Here is a 16,708-nt window from a genome sequence, read left to right as displayed (position 1 = left end):
GCAAATCATAAATGTCTTTGGCAATTCAGGCAATTCACAGGCCTGTTGTGCAGGGACCACTTTAAGAGCCTCTGAACTGGTCCTTTAAGGACTGACAGATGCCTATTGCAGCGACTTCAGACTGAGTAATGGTCCCTGCCAAGGACAAAAAGGATTTTAACAGGAATTCCAACTTCTTATCTGTTGGATCTTTAAGCATTTGTGCATTGTCTACTGGAAAAGGTAGACTTATTCACACTGGAATTTGCAGGGTCAACTGCTGGAACCCTACATTTTTTGGTGAAGTTTTCCTCCATGGAATAGACAACAGACTCTTTGGAGGGAGAAAATTCTTATCCGGATGATCCCATTCAGCATAAATAAGCTTTTCTAGTAATGCATGGACAGGAAACACATGCAAAGGCTGTAAAGGATTCAAAGAACCCAAGGAGGAAACCGGACTTTCAGCTGTTAGGGGTAGCATGAAAGTAGAGCGATCCATTTCCATAAGGATTTGTACCTCAGATTGTGAAGTTGAATCAACTTTCCTCCGCAGAGGAATAATTGGCTTGTCTTTCCTCTCGATTGTCTGAGGGTAATACCTCATCCTGTCCCCACTGTTGCCTTGGTGTGGGAGAAAGGGATCTAGCACGCTTCCTATCCCCTTGGATGGAGGATGCGATTAAAGTCACTAATCTTCATTCCAAGTCCTGCAGGGCAGAGGAAAATGCATCTTTAATGACGTATACAGGGGCTGAAGTGTGATAAGCAGGTGCACCACCAATCGTTTCCAAAGACTCCCCCTGGCCTGCCATACCTGGTATCTGCGGAGAGGATGACAGTATGGAGGCATGGCTTGAGTTCCCAGAGCCTGGGGGTGGAAATTTTAGTGCCTTAGTAACCTTGGAAGCCATAGTGCGAAGCATAAAAGCAGAGGCGCTCCAAGAAATGTTTCCTTTGTTGAAGAACAGTAGGAAAAATAATGGCAGCATAGAGTATTCTGATGCTAACTGAAAATGCCTGTGTACACCCCTCACGTACTCCGGCGCTCCTGTGTCAGCTCTTGCTTCAGCTGCTCTGGTAGAGACATTTAGTTATCAGAGCATCAGCTTAGCAGTTTGTGAATCAGCCTTCCCAAAACTGCTTACAGATGTAATGTGCCACAATACATGTACCACCAGCCACTCAGTTTCCCCAATTGAGGGGAGAGGAAGAACCCCCTCCAGCTGCTAGGACACATGCTGTTGTAGCACAGATTGAAAGGGTATATGTAAATTCTTACTCCCTCTAGAGGAGACTTTAAGGCATTACAATGTTAAATATGGATGAAAAGTCATAGGTGGATTTGCAGTCCCTAAGCTTTTCTCTTTCCTTTTCCTCTCTGCAGGATACTGCTGAAAACAGACAGATTCAGACTTCACCCATCACGGCGGGCAGCGTAGTTAAACCTTCAAAGACTGGGTCCCTTTTAAAAGGGGTTCCACTCCTTTGGACCTGTATAGCATCCCTCAGGACAACTTTAGGTAATGTAGCAAGACCAAAAAGAGTCCTGGTTCCTAGGGTCCAGCCCTCAAAGAAGCGTTACAGGCAAAACCTCATTCTTATGCGAGGCCCGGGTACCATCCTGTGGCCGCAGTGGCGTGGGTGGATCCGGTTGTGGAGGCTTTTTAAATCCAGCATGGATGCCTCTTGGAGCTCCTCAGAGCACATCTTCACTCGTGACCAAAAGCTAAGACACTGGCGAAAAAACTGAGGTACTCCTGGAAGGAGGAGGGGTTATATAGGGGAGTCAACTTCCTGTATTGGGTATACCAGTGTCAAAATTTGAAGGTGGACCATAACCCATTACTTAAGGCTTAAGTGTCCCATGATGTACGATAAAGAAAGTATTACCACACATGCTGAACACACCATTCCCACCGTGAAACATGGTGGTGGCAGCATCATGTTGTGGGGATGCTTTTCTTCAGCAGGGACAGGGAAGCTGGTCAGAGTTGATAGGAAGATGGATGCAGCCAAATACAGGGCAATCTTCGAAGAAAACCTGTTATGCCGCGTACATACGGCCGGACTTTGACGGAAAATGTGCGATTGGATCGTGTTGTCAGAAATTTCCGACCATGTGTGGGCTCCATCTGACTCTTTCCGTCGGAATTTCCAACAAAGTTTGAGAGCTGGATCTAAAATTTTCCGCCAACAAAACTCGATCGCTTAAATTCGGATCGTGTGTAGACAATTCTGATGGACAAAGTGCCACGCATGCTCAGAATAAATTACGAGACTAAAACTATTGGGCCGTTTATAGTCCCGTCGTACGTGTTATGTCACCGCGTTCAGAACGGTCGGATTTTCCAACAACTTTGTGCGACTGTGGGTATTCAGGACAAGTTTGGGCCAAAATCCATGGGAAAAAAAATACGGATTTTGTCGCCTGAAAGTCCGACCGTGTGTACAGGGCATTAGAGTCTGATAAAGACTTGATACTGTGGGGTGGAGGGTCACCTTCCAGTAGGACAACGACCCTAAACCTACAGCCAGAGCTACAATGGAATGGTTTAAATCAAAGCATATTCATGTGTTAGAATGGCCAAAAGTGCCAGACCTAAATCCAACTGAGAATCTGTGGCAAGACTTGAAAATTGCTGTTCACAGACGCTCTCCATCCAATCTGACAGAGCTTGGGATATTTTGTAAAGAAGAATGGGCAAAAATGTCCCTCTCTAGATGTGCAAAGCTGGTAGAGACATCCCCAAAAAGACTTGCAGCTGTAATTGCAGTGAAAAGCGGTTCTACAGAGTATTGACTCCGGGGGGCGCCATACAAATGTACCCCATACCCTTCTGTGTTTGGAGATGAAACCTTTTTTCTTCTAGACGTAAAGAGTGCCCCCTTGTCCTCTGATGACCTTAAAGTGAATAACTCAACACCAAGTTTACGATATGGACCCCTTATGTACATTGTTTCTACTAAACAGAATATATAATATCTGTACATATTTAATGTGAAACTCGTGCTGTCTTTTCTGCACAAATGTTCAATTCTGTGTTGAACTTCAGCTAAGCAGTGTACAGGGGGCAGCAGGGCACAGCCCATAGGGGAGGGATGGAGGGAAAGCAGGACACTGGCCATGAGGGGGAAAGCAGGGCACCGGATAGATCACGCCGCAGGCATCCACCGATCATCTGAAAACATATTGGACAGGGCTCTGCCTATGCAAACAAGGCAGAGCCCTGTCCTGTCAGCGGGGAAGCAACGGATTTCTCTTTCTCCGCGAAGCAGGGAATGAAATCCATTACTTCCCCCCCTTACTGAATGCACCACACACTGTGTACACAAACACTGGCATCGGATAGTAGTCCATTATGTGTCACTTACCTGACACAGGAGCCAGCGATGTCACCGCTGTCCCCTGTAGTCCGGCGCATCCATCTTCTCAGGGGGGGCTCCCAGCTCCGTCATTCGGTGTAGCAGTCACTCCCGCGCATGCGCACGGGAGCCGACACGCGTGGCAGCTCCGTTGTTGAAAATGGCGCGCTCAGTGCGCCTGCGCGCCGCTGTCTACGGCGCATGCGCCGTAGACAGCGGTGCCCGTCTTCGGGCAAATATCTCCTAAACCGTATAGGTTTAGGAGATATTTCTTGGACCTACAGGTAAGCCTTAATCTAGGCTCACCTGTAGGTCAAAGTGTGTTGTAAGGGTTTACAACCACTTTAACCCCTCCCCAGCCAGTGTCATTAGTACAGTGACAGTGCATATTTTTAACACTGATTACTGTATTCGGGTCACTGGTTCCAACAAAGCGTCAGCATGTGCCCTGCAATATTGCAGTCCTGCTATAAGTCACTGATCACCGCCATTACTAGTATAAAAGATGAACACAAAATTGCAGTATATGTTCCATAGTTTGTAGACATAACACTAGTGCAAACCAATATATGGTTATTGGGATTTTTTTACAAAAAAATATGTAGCAGAATACATATTGGCCTAAATGTATGTAGAAACGCGATTTAATTATTTTTTTGGATAGCTTGGCAGGTCAGGAAAGGGGATGAGCGAGCGCCCCCTTCCTGAACCATACCAGGTCACTTGCCCTCAAAATTGAGAAAAAAAAAAAAAAAAAAAAAGTCTAAAAATAAAAACCACAAGACCGGTTTCGACAAATCCTTTATTGGAAAAAGAAAAAGCACCCCGCGATGTACATCTGTCAATCACGCTGCCCAACCATCCGAAAATAGAATAAAAGTCACATGTCAGAAGGGGGCAGGGTCACTCGGTCACATCACTGGGTGAACCCCCTCCCCCAGCCTATATAACGGTTGTCAAAGTGAGGCGACAGCAGTCGCCGGGAGGCCTCCCATCAAGGTGGAGCTTTTTCATTTTATCAATGAAACGGCCTCCTATCAGGCAGCGTGATTGACGGTGGATGTACATCGCGGGACACTTTTTAATAAGTGTCCCATGATGTACATCCACCGTCAATCATGCCAACCGATGGACCCAGAAAACAGAAAAAACAACAAAGCTCCACCTCGATGGGAGGCCTCCCCGCAACTACAGTTTATTTAACATAGGCAAGGTGACGAAACGCCCCCTTCTGACATCAAATTACTTTTTTCAATTTTTTCGGGTCGTCCTGTGGCACGATTGACAGTGGATGTACATCGCGGGGCACTTTTTTCTCTTTTTAATAAACGATTTGTCAAAAATGGTCTCTTGTGGTTTTTACTTTGACACTTATGGTAAGTGGGTAGGAGTATGATGTACCCGATACCCATTCACATGGAGGAGGGCTGGATATGGCACCCCCCCCCGTTAGATTTTTTTTTTTTTTTTTTTTTCATCCATACCACACCTGAGGGGTCTGTTATGGACTGGGGGGAACCTTACACTGTATTTATTTTTTTTTATCTCTATTGCTGGGAGCCTGCAATACATTACAGCTGCGAGTAAGTTTTTTTTTTATTCAATTTCCTTTTGTAATTTTGCTGCAACATTTTCTATACAATGGCACAGATGCGCCACTTTACAGGCAGACTAAGGGGACCTGAAAATTAATGCCCCTTTTAAAAGCTTTTCTTTGCATTGATAGATGCCCCCTAGGGCATTACCCGGGTCCCCATACAATTTTTTATGGCAATTACTTGCATAGAAGCCTTGAAAAGGAGGACTTGATTTTTCATGTTTGTGTCCCATAGACTTTAATAGGGTTCGCATGTTCGCTAGAACATTTTGCCTGTTCGAGGTGTTTTCCGGTGAAAACCGAATCGGGGAGTATGTTGCCCATCCCTATACAAAAGACCTGAAAAGTTGAACTTTACTTGTACCAGAAAGGAACGACAAAATATATTTTTTATACAATGTCATTTAAAACTATTATACAAAATGAATACAAACCACGTATGTACAATATCCTGTGGCCAGATTAATACAGCATCAGAAGTTGCACTGTTTACACATTTTACGAAATAACGTTGAAATGCTTTTCTACCAGAATCGCGATTTAAAAAAACAGGACAAATTAGGCCCCTTTCACACTGGGGCGTGGGTGTATTCTCAGCGGCACTTTACCGCCAAATTCACGTCGCTATTTGGCCACTAGCAGAGCACTTTTACCCCTTAGTGGCCAAGAAAGTGTTAAAACCACCGCAAAGCACTGCTGCAGCAGCAATATGCCTGCGGTATAGCCCTGCTGCCCCATTGATTTCAATGGGCAGGAGTGGTGTATACACCGCTCCAAAGATGCTGCTAGCAGGACTTTTTTTTTTTTTACCGTCCTGCCAGAGCACCGCTCCAGTGCGAGAGCGCTCGGGGCTTTCATATTGGAGAGACAGCAGCGGCTGTTTCAGGGCGCTTTGCAGGCGCTATTTCTAGCATTGTAGCGCCTCCAAAGCGCCCCAATGTGCAAGGGCTCTTACAGCACATTTACACTATATTTTTAAACAATGCTCAACATAAAGAAATTGTGTTTTTCTTTAGTTTTGTTGCATTTTTTTGTCAAAGGATTGCGAAAAATAATTATTGCAAGAAATTATGGAGAGAAAACCTTGCTTGTCCTTAAAAAAAAAAAAAAAAAAATTTATATATATATATATATATATATATATATATATATATATATATATATATATATACACACACACACATACACACACATTACCTTATCTTTAGTATTGACAAGGTTATTGCTGAATAAACAGCCATAGCAGAAATGTAAAAATTGTTCTGCTTCATACGGGGTGAAAAGGTGAGCGACGAAGGGGGTAAACCTTCTGGGGGAGAAAAAAGAAATCAAATTCTATCCAAACGAGCCATTAAAAAGTATAGAACATTAACTAGTAGAGCATTAAAAGGCAGAAAGCATTTTCCGAAAAAAAAAAAAAAAACTGAATCGGACAGCCGAGGGAATTTACAGCAAAGGCAACAGTTCCTCTGTTCAGAGATAAGTATAGTCTCATCCTAAAGAGCCCGTGGTTACAAAACATCAAGGGTGGCTAATGGGATGACATTTTGTTTAATGTGCATTACCCTTGCCGGTGGAGATTTCCCGCAAACACAGAATCCATATAGACAAGAACAATACGGTAACTTAAAAGCAAGAGCGAGTGCGATGAGATTTGGGGGGGGGGGGGGGGGGCGGTTGGAGTAGAAATGTCACCGGGCTCCATAATAAAAAGTGCTATTACAAAAGTCTGGAAAGACTGAGCGCGCTACGAAAAGAACAGCACGCAATTCTGCAAACACATCCCAACTCACACTTTCATCTCAGACATGAACTGCTGTAATTCTAAGAGGGAAACCAACATTGCTGCAACTAGACGTTCCTCTAGCACTCAAGGCAAGAGACTAGAGTACGATATCTTCTAGAGGGGGGCTCGTTACAGAGCCCACAACGTACATGTCCCGATTTGTATTTCTGTGCAGCAAGTCAATGTAGCACAAATCCTTTAAGGGACTGTGGATTGTTACAGGTTGCAAACACAATCACTCTTTCTGGCACCGTCTAGGGCAGGGGTCCCAAACTGGAGGCCCTCCAGCTGTTTTGCGAAACCACAAGTCCTATAATGCCTCTGCCTGAGGGAGTCATGCTTGTAACGGTCAGCCTTGCAATCAATGGCGGCCTGACCATAGAGGGCGCACGGGTGCAGCTTCCCCTGTCCACACATCAGTGGTGCCGAACCATGGATTCCAACGTGGCGGGTTTTTTTTTTTGAAGCACCTGATTAGAGCCAGAGGCTCTAATAGGCTCCAAAAAAAGGGTGAGCTTGGAGCGCAGAGCATTGTGCTCCGAGCCCACCCAGTTGAGCGGTGATGAGAGAATTCATTTTTGCTATCACCACATTAAAGTTCCTCCCCGCTAATCAGGAGGCAGGTCTGAGAGACGCTTCCTGATTGGTCAACGCGTTAGGCGGGCCTATTGGATGCCTAGTGCTTTGGCGGGAAGAGGAGACACATGGCGATGCAAGCTGGAGGAGCTGACACCAGAACCCCCGTGGACCGCATTCCAGGAGAGGAGACTACAGCCCCACCACACGAGAGGCCGGGGTTCTGTTTCGTTGCCGCACTATCAGGGGTTTGTTGAGTTGCCGCACTATCAGGGGTTTGTTGAGTTGCCGCACTATCAGGGGTTTGTTGAGTTGCCGCACTATCAGGGGTTTGTTGAGTTGCCGCGCGCTCCCCCCCCCCCCCCCAAAAAGGAGCCCAGCAGCCGCCACTGCTTGCAATGGAAAGGAAATTACATTTTCAGGTGGCGTTATGTACACAAGTTTGTGTGCACACCTCCAGGTGACCATATTGCATGTCACAGAAAATTACCTCGGCTGCAGATTAAAAAGAAAAAGTCAATTCTAATTACAATTCAATTACAATAGGACTTGAGTTGAAATTGTATACGCTATATTTTTTTATATGCTATTTTTTTGCCATGAAAATGGCGTTACCCTTTAACTTCAACCTCTGAACAAAAGATAATTCTCATAATATGGAGGGAAAAATAAATGGAGATAGGATATTCCACCAAGCTGAAGGAATCCCCCGTATTCCTGGATTCAGAGTGTTCAAGCAACCTAGGATCACCTCTTCATGAATACAGATCCTGTCCTACAACTGTAAGCTCCTGATGACCTTTGCGTAGTAACAATTAAGTACCGTATTTATTGCTCCAACTCTTACTGCCGGTAACCCTGTACATTATACAAAAACAAACTCAGGGGCTTCCCAACCATCATTTTCTTTTCCCCTTTCCCTCTTATTTTTTTCCTCTAACTTAAACCAATATTCGGGTTCTCCATCACTCACTATACATGATGGCCTTCTTAAACATGGATGGGAAGTATCTGTTCAGTCCCACTAGCACTTAGTTGTGGTTCAGCCTCTTGGATGCAAGGAAAAAAGTTGTCATACAGAGAGGAGCTGCTGGTTTAATGGGGCTTACCGTTACCTTCTTCTCCTCAATTTACGTCTAGGGTTTTCCCGTGGTAGATGGCCCAGTAACTTTAGAGACTGACGACAGATCCGCATAAAAGGGATTTTTATTTGCAAAAAATGTAGTTAACGAACAGTCTCTTAAAATAGGATCAGAGGGTTAAGAGGAAAGTTCAGGTACTCTTAGTGTCAAAGTCAATAACGAAGGACTTGCTTACTTTGACTATATCCAGAGAATAGCCATTCACAGCTGGATGACCACTCAGGTTGGATAGTCTCTCAAGGCCTAGCAGCCAACAAGGTGCTTAACTCAGGAACGAGTCTCTGCCACAGACATTGTTGTAGAACATGTAGGAAACTAGAATTTGTAGAACATTCATGTGGTACCAGTATCTTTCAGCCGGTTTGGCGATACCCACGAGATTGGATTCACTTAGGTCCCTCAGCCTCACCAGGCTCTTGCTAAGAAGCCAACCCGTACGTGGCCTTCTTCTGAAGAGTCCTCCCCTGGATAGCTCCGAAGTTGCTGGGCCTCTCCATGACCAGAGACGGCACCGGACCACCTCCGAATCCTTTTAGTTTCCTTGCCTCGGGTAAGCCAGCCCCGAGACAAAGTCGGGTGGATCCACACCCCAGGCTATAGCCTTCCTGGGGGCTGGTCAGGAGGACCAGGACCATGGAGTCAGAACTTCTGGACTGAAACACGTGACAATTGCATCTCAAGTACCCTCTCCCAGAAAGCACAGCAAGAGTGACACTCCCACTGGGTGGGCTCCGAGAGATAGTAACCTTAAAGCACCCAACCAGACTGTGGTTCTATGCCTGCCAGAAGAGACAGTGTCCCCTATAGCCAGGCCGAACACCCTATAGTCCAGTCAGACCGATGCTGAGGTCCAAATTTGGAACAATTAAACCCAAACCAAACTGCAGTTCAGGTGTACTAGAAGTGGAATCATTACCAACATCTAGATAGGACATCAGGTGACATAACTCGGCTTTATATAACGCAAAATCTGGTGGATCTCCACCAGAAACTGTTTTAGGACAGTACTCCTGAGTTGAAAAAGCAAGAAAGAAGCGAGAAAACATCCAAGCATGGGGGCAATAGTAGAAATCTTGCATGGTACAAGTCTTGGTTTATCGGTAGGTTGGCGGGGGGGGGGTTGGGGTCATTCCTGAGGTTTCCTGTGGAGTACAGTGGAAATTTTGCATTGACTAGATCTGGACATATAGTATTGTGCAAGAGTTTTAGGCGGGTGTGAAGAAATGCTGAAAAGTAAGAACATTTAATGACTTAAATTATCGATATACAAAATTGAGCAAAAAATTAAAAAAAAAAAACTATTTGAAAACACTATTTGGTAACACTACCTTTTTGCTTCAAACCAGCATCAGTTCTTACACTTCTACAAAGTCAGGCATTTTGTAGGATTAGTCTGGTGTATGATTAACCAATTATACCAAGCAGCTTCTAAAGATCAACAATTTCATATGTAGGTTGAAACCGTGTCATTAAAGCGGAGTTCCAGCCAAAAGTAAAAAAACTTCCGCTTATCTGACTTTTTATTTGATAAAAATCTATCAGCACTTTAATTTCTGAAAGCATTCTTCATTTACAGCATTTTCCCACACCTGCCTAAAACTTTTGCACAGTAGTGTAAAATGTTGCACTTTTTTTTGTCAGGGGCCCAAGTCGCAAAACTGACAAGAATACATAATTCTTAGATTAGCTAGAGGATAAATGGGACATACTGTATGTAATACAGACGATTCACCAACCTAGTTCTAACAGGATTATTATTAATAATAACTGTAGAAAGTACACCAACATCAGGCGTCAAAAAAAAATTATACCTAATGGCTACATCCTTATTTGCTACATTTGCCCATCATTCTGCTTTTCAGAAAAATAGACCATTTATGAAGTTGCTTCACGTGGCCAAAAATGAAACTTACATTTGGGTCCATCTGCAAAAAGCTGTGCGTCCCACGGCTGCTGTAAGTGGACCGTTTAATGGTTTTGCTGTGATAAAAGTGGTAATAATCTTCAAGGCTTCCAATCTGCAAGATAAAAAAAAAGGTTTTTTTTGAATAAAGCATAACATAAGAATGAAGCAAAATCAACCAAATTACTATGCATGGAGGATGCTCCAATGTCAAATTTTTTATTTTTATTTTTTTGCTAAAAAGAGTTTACATAAGCTGTACTATTGGAGGACGGGCTAGTTGAGACTACGAAACGCGTAGGGATAAGCGGTACGCTATACATCACCTCGTGTTTGTGACGGCTTCCAGGAGAACAGGTCTGTGTGCGTCCGGCCGGCGCCACAGATTTAAGGCTTATATTCTTCTATACATTTGTAAGTGTATTTTTACTTTATCGTGAGTAATAAAGGGTTTTACACTATTTGGAGTCTTTTTCCCTTTATGGTTCCGATATCCCTGCTTTTGAGTCCTTTTTTGGACCTCTGAGGAAGACGCCCGGGAACAGGTCCCCTTCCTAACCCCCACTGGAGTGGTGGAACCAGGAGGACACAGAGGATCCCCCTTTTGGTTGGAAGTTACATCTATCCTTACAAGTCTCGTGTGACCCTCTGTAGTGGGGGGTCATGTCGTTCTGGTAAGCGGCAAATTTTATTGCATGTTGGTGGTGGATTGAACATCCCTTTTTTCTATTGAACCGAGTGGCGGATTTTTATGAATATTGTGGTCTAACTTGAGGACTTAATTTTCAGTTATTTTATAATTAGTTTTTATGTACATGGACTTACTGTCTAAACACTGGGTGTTTCTGTTCTATCCTCTTTTATGCTGATAAGAGGTTTATATATTGGGAATTTATATTGTAAGATTTAAGTTTCTATTTTGGTTTTTTCATGTGTGTTCTATATTATGCACCTTGTAAGTAACACTATTTATATATGGTTGTTATATTTTTACTATTTTTTTGTCTGTATAAGTTAAGCGCAGCTTAGTATTTTTCAATTTTAGTTGAGACTAGCCCACTGTAACTTACAGCATAAGTCAGTTGTCGGCTGACGTCACAGAGCCGGTCCAGGCTCTGGAAAGATCCCAATCATATGGTCAGGCTCTGCCCAGAAACCTGGATCGGCACATGGCCCAGCCTCGCAATGATACGCTAAGAGCCTAAGCAAGCCCCTCCTGCCTCCTCCACAGAGATGGAGGGGAGAGCAGAGCGCTGTTGCTGTCAGTCAGATCGGAGGGGGAGACCTGAGCAATCAGTGGTTTTTGATCACTCAGTTCTCACTGTAGAGTCGGCAGGGGGATCGATGTAGGCGAGTTCATGTTTTTTTTTGTTAATCTTTAATCTCCAACTTCTTTTAAGAAGCCGAGTTCCCTGACAAATGTGTAGAGGAAACTAGGATTCCTATAACAGTTCTAACAAGATCAAAAAACTGATACAAACTGAGGCTGACAGTTTTCTTCTGTTTATCAAAGACTGCTCCTAAATATTGTTGTGAAATCTTTAGATCATACGTTGCACAGATTGTTGCTCTCCCATCCACCTGCAGCGAGATTCCCCGCAAAACGCGTAGGAAAAAACAGGATTCTTATAGTAGGCCTAACAAGATCAAAAGACTGATGTAAATTGAGGCCGACAGTCTTGTTACGTTATCAGAGTGCTACTAAAAATTGTTAAATCTTTTCATACAATTTGCACAGATTGTTCTTCCATCCTCCTGACTTCAAAACACATAAAAACCAGGAACCCTACAACCTTCCTAACATGATCAAAAGACTGATGTAAATTAAGGCTGACAGTCTTGTTATGTCTACCAAAGAATGTTACTATTGTTAAATCTCTATTTATATCATATGTTGTACCAGTGGCAGCTGGTGGTATATTTTTTTGGGGGGAGCAACCCCCTCGGCTGTCGGTCAGCAGTCCCATCACTTACCCAATCTAGGTCACGGGCTTCCTCCGGGCAGAAGGTAGCAGCTTCACCCTGCGTCTCCTCCTTCCTCTGCTTCACGGCAGTGTGGCTTCCCCTTCCCCCCTCCACGGCCAATAGGATCGTTTCTCTTTGCCAATAGGATCGTTTCTCTTGGCCAATCGGGTCTCAGGATCTGCTTCCTGAGCTGGGAGGAGAATCAGGAAGACTATAGCGAATATTAATTCGCTGTCACACAACTGGGTAGGCTCAGGGCACGGTGCTCTTCTCCCCAAGCCCACCCTTTTTTTAAACCAATTAGAGCCTCCGGCTCCAATCGCAAGCTTCTGAACAAAATAAAAAAAAAAAAACACATTGGAATCCATGCGTCCAGTGCCCTGCATGTAAATTAGGGGATAGGGCGCATGTATTAGGCCAGCGACTGTTGCTGCGTTGTACAGATTGTTCTTCTCACATCCACCTGAAGAGGGGTTTCCTGCAAAACGCAAATGGAAAACCTGGATTCCTATAATCCTAACAAGATCAAAAGACTAATGTAACTTGAGGCTGAGTCTATTATAGAATGCTACTAAATATTGTTAAATATCTTTATACACCATACGTTTGTACAAATTATTCTCCCAACCTTCTGACAAAACGCGTAGAGAAAAACAGGATCCCTGTACCAGTCCTAACAAGATCAAAAGACTGATGTAAAGGGAGTCTAACTATCTTGAGTAAAATGGTGCTGCAAGACACTGTATATAGCACTGGTCTCCAAACTGCAGCCCTTTGCTTGCCTTTATCCTGCCCTAAGAGTCCATTCACACAGGGGCAACACGACTTTGAGCGAGACTTTGGGAGGCAACTTGGACACGACTTGAGTATGAATCACAGCACGACTTGAGGCAACTTACAAGGCAACTTGAAGTTGCTTCCAGGACAGGGGACTTTACCAGTGGCCAATCACATAATAATCAGCTCTGTGGGAGGGAGGGGTTTGCCTAGAAAACTATTTTTACTTCCTGGAAAGTTGCTTCAGTTAAGACAGGGGATAAGACTTGGAGGCAACTTCTATTGAAATCAATGGGTACAAGTTGCCTAGAAGTCAGATTGAAGTAGTACAGGAACCTTTTCTGAAGTCGGACCAACTTCAGTAGTGTACATTAAGACGGCTCTCATTCACTTACATTGATTTTATCATGTTGCGCGACTTGAGGCAACTTGGGGCGACTTCAAGTCGGATCCAAAGTTGCCCCTGTGTGAATAGACTCTTAGGGTTTGTAACCGTTGTCAAAATCTTAGACAACCTGAAACGTCCCAAATAAAATCCAACAGCAGAGACTGATAGAGAGGACTCCATAATACCTTAACACCAAGGAAGATCTGTATCAAAGTAAGAAATGGCTACACCTCAGGCAAGTTCCAAATGTAATTTATTGGAGTATCCAAAGTGACACCATAGGACACCAGCAGTGGTCTAGGTAAGGCAGGTCTGTACCATTCAGAACCTAAAGACACTATCATCTGATCTCCAGCAACTGCTTATAGAATAACCCTGAGTCCTCGTTGTCTACAGAGTAGAAGAACACACAGTAACTGGAGTTGAGCAACTTTAAAAAGAGTGGAAGTAAACTCAAAAGGCATAATTTGTACCTATAGGATGGCTTACCTATTAGGTACTGTAAATATTTCCTGAACGGCCATCCGTGCCATTCCTTCAGATACCTGTGCCGTGAATGACCCCAGTAAGACAGCCAGAGTTTGTGGACCCGGAAGGAAGACAGGCAAAGATGGACGCTGCCCCCCGTAATTACACTGCATTGCTGGAGGGCTTCGTTTTCAGGCAAGATTCACATGTGCTAGTATGTGATGCATACTAGCACATTATGCCTTTACCTTGCATGTTCGGGGGAAAAAAAAAAAAAAAAAAGACCACCTAGTGGTTTACAACTGCTTTAAGCATATTCCTACTGACCATACAAGACTATAGTTTCTGCTTATTTGCTAGACATCTTGCTTGTTATATTTGTCAGTCTTGTATTATAGTCCTAATATTGTGAGAGTTTTAGGTTGAAAGCATTTTTGTTTAGTAAAAGCGCATTCATACACTGCTGAGGTCTGAGCTTCCTTGCTTATACCACAAGTAACCTTACTAGATAGACGCAAGTAAAACACCCATTGACACTGACAAACGATGAGGCACTATTCCTCCACCTAATACCAAATATGAGGTTTACTCCCACTGATGCCAGGAAAATCAGGCTAATTTGGGCATTTTTCTTCTTTTAACATTGGTGACCTTTTGCCCTGCACAAATTCGCGGCAAAACGCGGTAAAAAACGCAGCAAATCGCGGTAAAAAACGCTGCAAAAAACACTTGAAACCGCTACGCTCAGGTGTGAATGCAGCCTTAAATATGAGATCTGGGGTCAAAAAGTATGATCTCATATTTGGACTAAGGCTGGGTTCACACTGAAGCGATGCGGGAACGCCGCGAATCCGCGGCGGGTTCCCGCATCGCAAGCCTCCCGCCGGCAGTTCACACTGCCCTATGAGGACTGCTGGGAGTGTCAGTGAATAGTTAATGACCCCCCGAGATCAGTTCGCATATCGCAGTGCGATCTGCAAACTCGGACAGGAATCGGATCGCATGGTGTGAACACCCATGCGATCCGATTCTGCTGCGGACCAAAAAAAGGGTCCTGTGCGAGTTTGTGGCGGGTGCGATGCGAATTCAGCCATACTATCTGTATGGCTGAACTCGCATCGCACAGAGATCGGATGTGATTTGCACTGCAGTGCGGTGCGAATCACATCCGGTTCTCCTAGCCGTGCCAGTGTGAACCCAGCCTAAAATGCAAGAAAAAAATGACATTTAAAAAATATATACCTTTATGAGGTATGGGCGGAAGTGACGTTTTGACCTCGCTTCCACCCTCCTATGGTATATAGACGAGTGGGGGCCATCTTAGCCTCACTCGTCTCCATACCCAGCTAGTGAAAGGACCCGATCGCCTCCGCCGCCACCGACGGCTCCGGTAAGCTGCGGGAGGGCGGCGGGAGGGGGGGTGGCACCTCTCCCGCTGCCGATAGCGGTGATTTCGTGGCAAATCTGCTGCGGAGACCACCGTTATCGTACAGCCGACCGGCGCCTGAAGAGATGGATATCTCGGTTGTGGCAGCAGCTGCTGCCGTTAGAGATATCCCTCTTCAAAAATAGGACGTACATAGTCGTGCGCTGGTCGGTAAGTGGTTAATGAGTGCAACAAGTATTTTATCCCCTATCCACAAGTTTTCTGGCTCCCAGGTGTCTTTAATATAGATAACAAGCTGAGATTAGGAGCACTCTTAAAAGGGAGTGCTCTTAATCTTAGCTTACCTGTACAAAAGAAACTGTCCACAGAAGCAATCTCCCAACCATGGCAAGACCAAAGATGTCGGGGACAAGATTGTAGACCTACACAAGGCTGGAATGGGCTACAAGACCATCGCCAAGCAGCTTGGTGAGAGAGGGTGACAACAGTTGGTGCGATTCTTTGCAAAGATTGGAAAAACAAAATAACTGTCAATCGCCCTCGGTCTGGGGCCTCATGCAAGATCTCACCTTGTGGAGTTTCAATGATCTCAAGGCAGCTGAGACCATAGTCATCAAGAAAACATTTGCTAACACACTACATAGTGAAGGATTGAAATCCTACAGTGCCCGCAAGGTCGTCCTCCTCCTCAAGAAAGCACATGTACCGGCCCGACTGAAGTTTTCCAATGAACATCTGAATGATTCAGAGGAGAACTGAGTGAAAGTGTTATTGTCAGACAAGACCAAAATAAAGCTCTTTGGCATCAACTCAACGCGTTTGTAGGAGGAATGCTGCCTATGACCCCAAGAACACCATCCCCACCGTCATACATGGATGTGGAAACATTATGCTTTGGGGTGTTTTTCTTCTAAGGGGACAGGACAACTTCACTGCAAATGTATGATGTACGGGGCCATGTACCATCAAATCTTGGGTGAGAACCTCCTTCCGTCAGCCGGGGCATCGGAAATGGGTCATGGATGGGTCCTAACATGACAATTACACAAAACACATGGCCAAAGCAACAAAAAAAAAAAGTGTGGCTCAAGAAGAAGCACTTTAAGGTCCTGTAGTGGCCTAGCCAGTCTCCAAAAACTTTGATCCCATAGAAAATATGTGGAGGCAACTGACGGTTCCAGTTACCAAATGTCAGCCTCGAAACCTTAATGCAAAGGTGTCCAAACTTTTTTCAAAGAGGGCCAGATTTGATGAAGTGAAAATGCATGAGGGCCGACCATTTTGTCTGACATTCTTCGAACCATTGAAAATTCGGTCTAAGTGTGTCCATCCAAGCACTAATACACGGCCCACCAAGAATTCTCTTGCCTTCGT

General features: G+C 44.5%; 1 protein-coding gene across 2 annotated transcripts in view; it reads right to left on the bottom strand.

Moving 5' to 3' along the window:
- The window catches only part of PCSK6 (proprotein convertase subtilisin/kexin type 6), a 357,311-nt gene that overhangs the window by 235,069 nt on the left and 105,534 nt on the right, over positions 1–16,708 (bottom strand). For both annotated transcript variants that reach the window (XM_077473028.1, XM_077473027.1), the window contains exon 2: positions 10,360–10,464. In XM_077473028.1, the coding sequence (XP_077329154.1) occupies positions 10,360–10,464 (105 nt within the window). The remainder of the gene's footprint in view (positions 1–10,359; positions 10,465–16,708) is intronic.

The sequence above is a fragment of the Lithobates pipiens genome, unplaced genomic scaffold (genome assembly GCF_037356315.1).
Source record: "Lithobates pipiens isolate NorthernLeopardFrog02 unplaced genomic scaffold, aLitPip1_a1.2 Scaffold_8, whole genome shotgun sequence".
In the NCBI taxonomy this organism is placed as follows: domain Eukaryota; kingdom Metazoa; phylum Chordata; class Amphibia; order Anura; family Ranidae; genus Lithobates; species Lithobates pipiens.
Note: the sequence above shows the minus strand (reverse complement) of the source record. Positions and strands in the feature narration are given on the sequence as shown.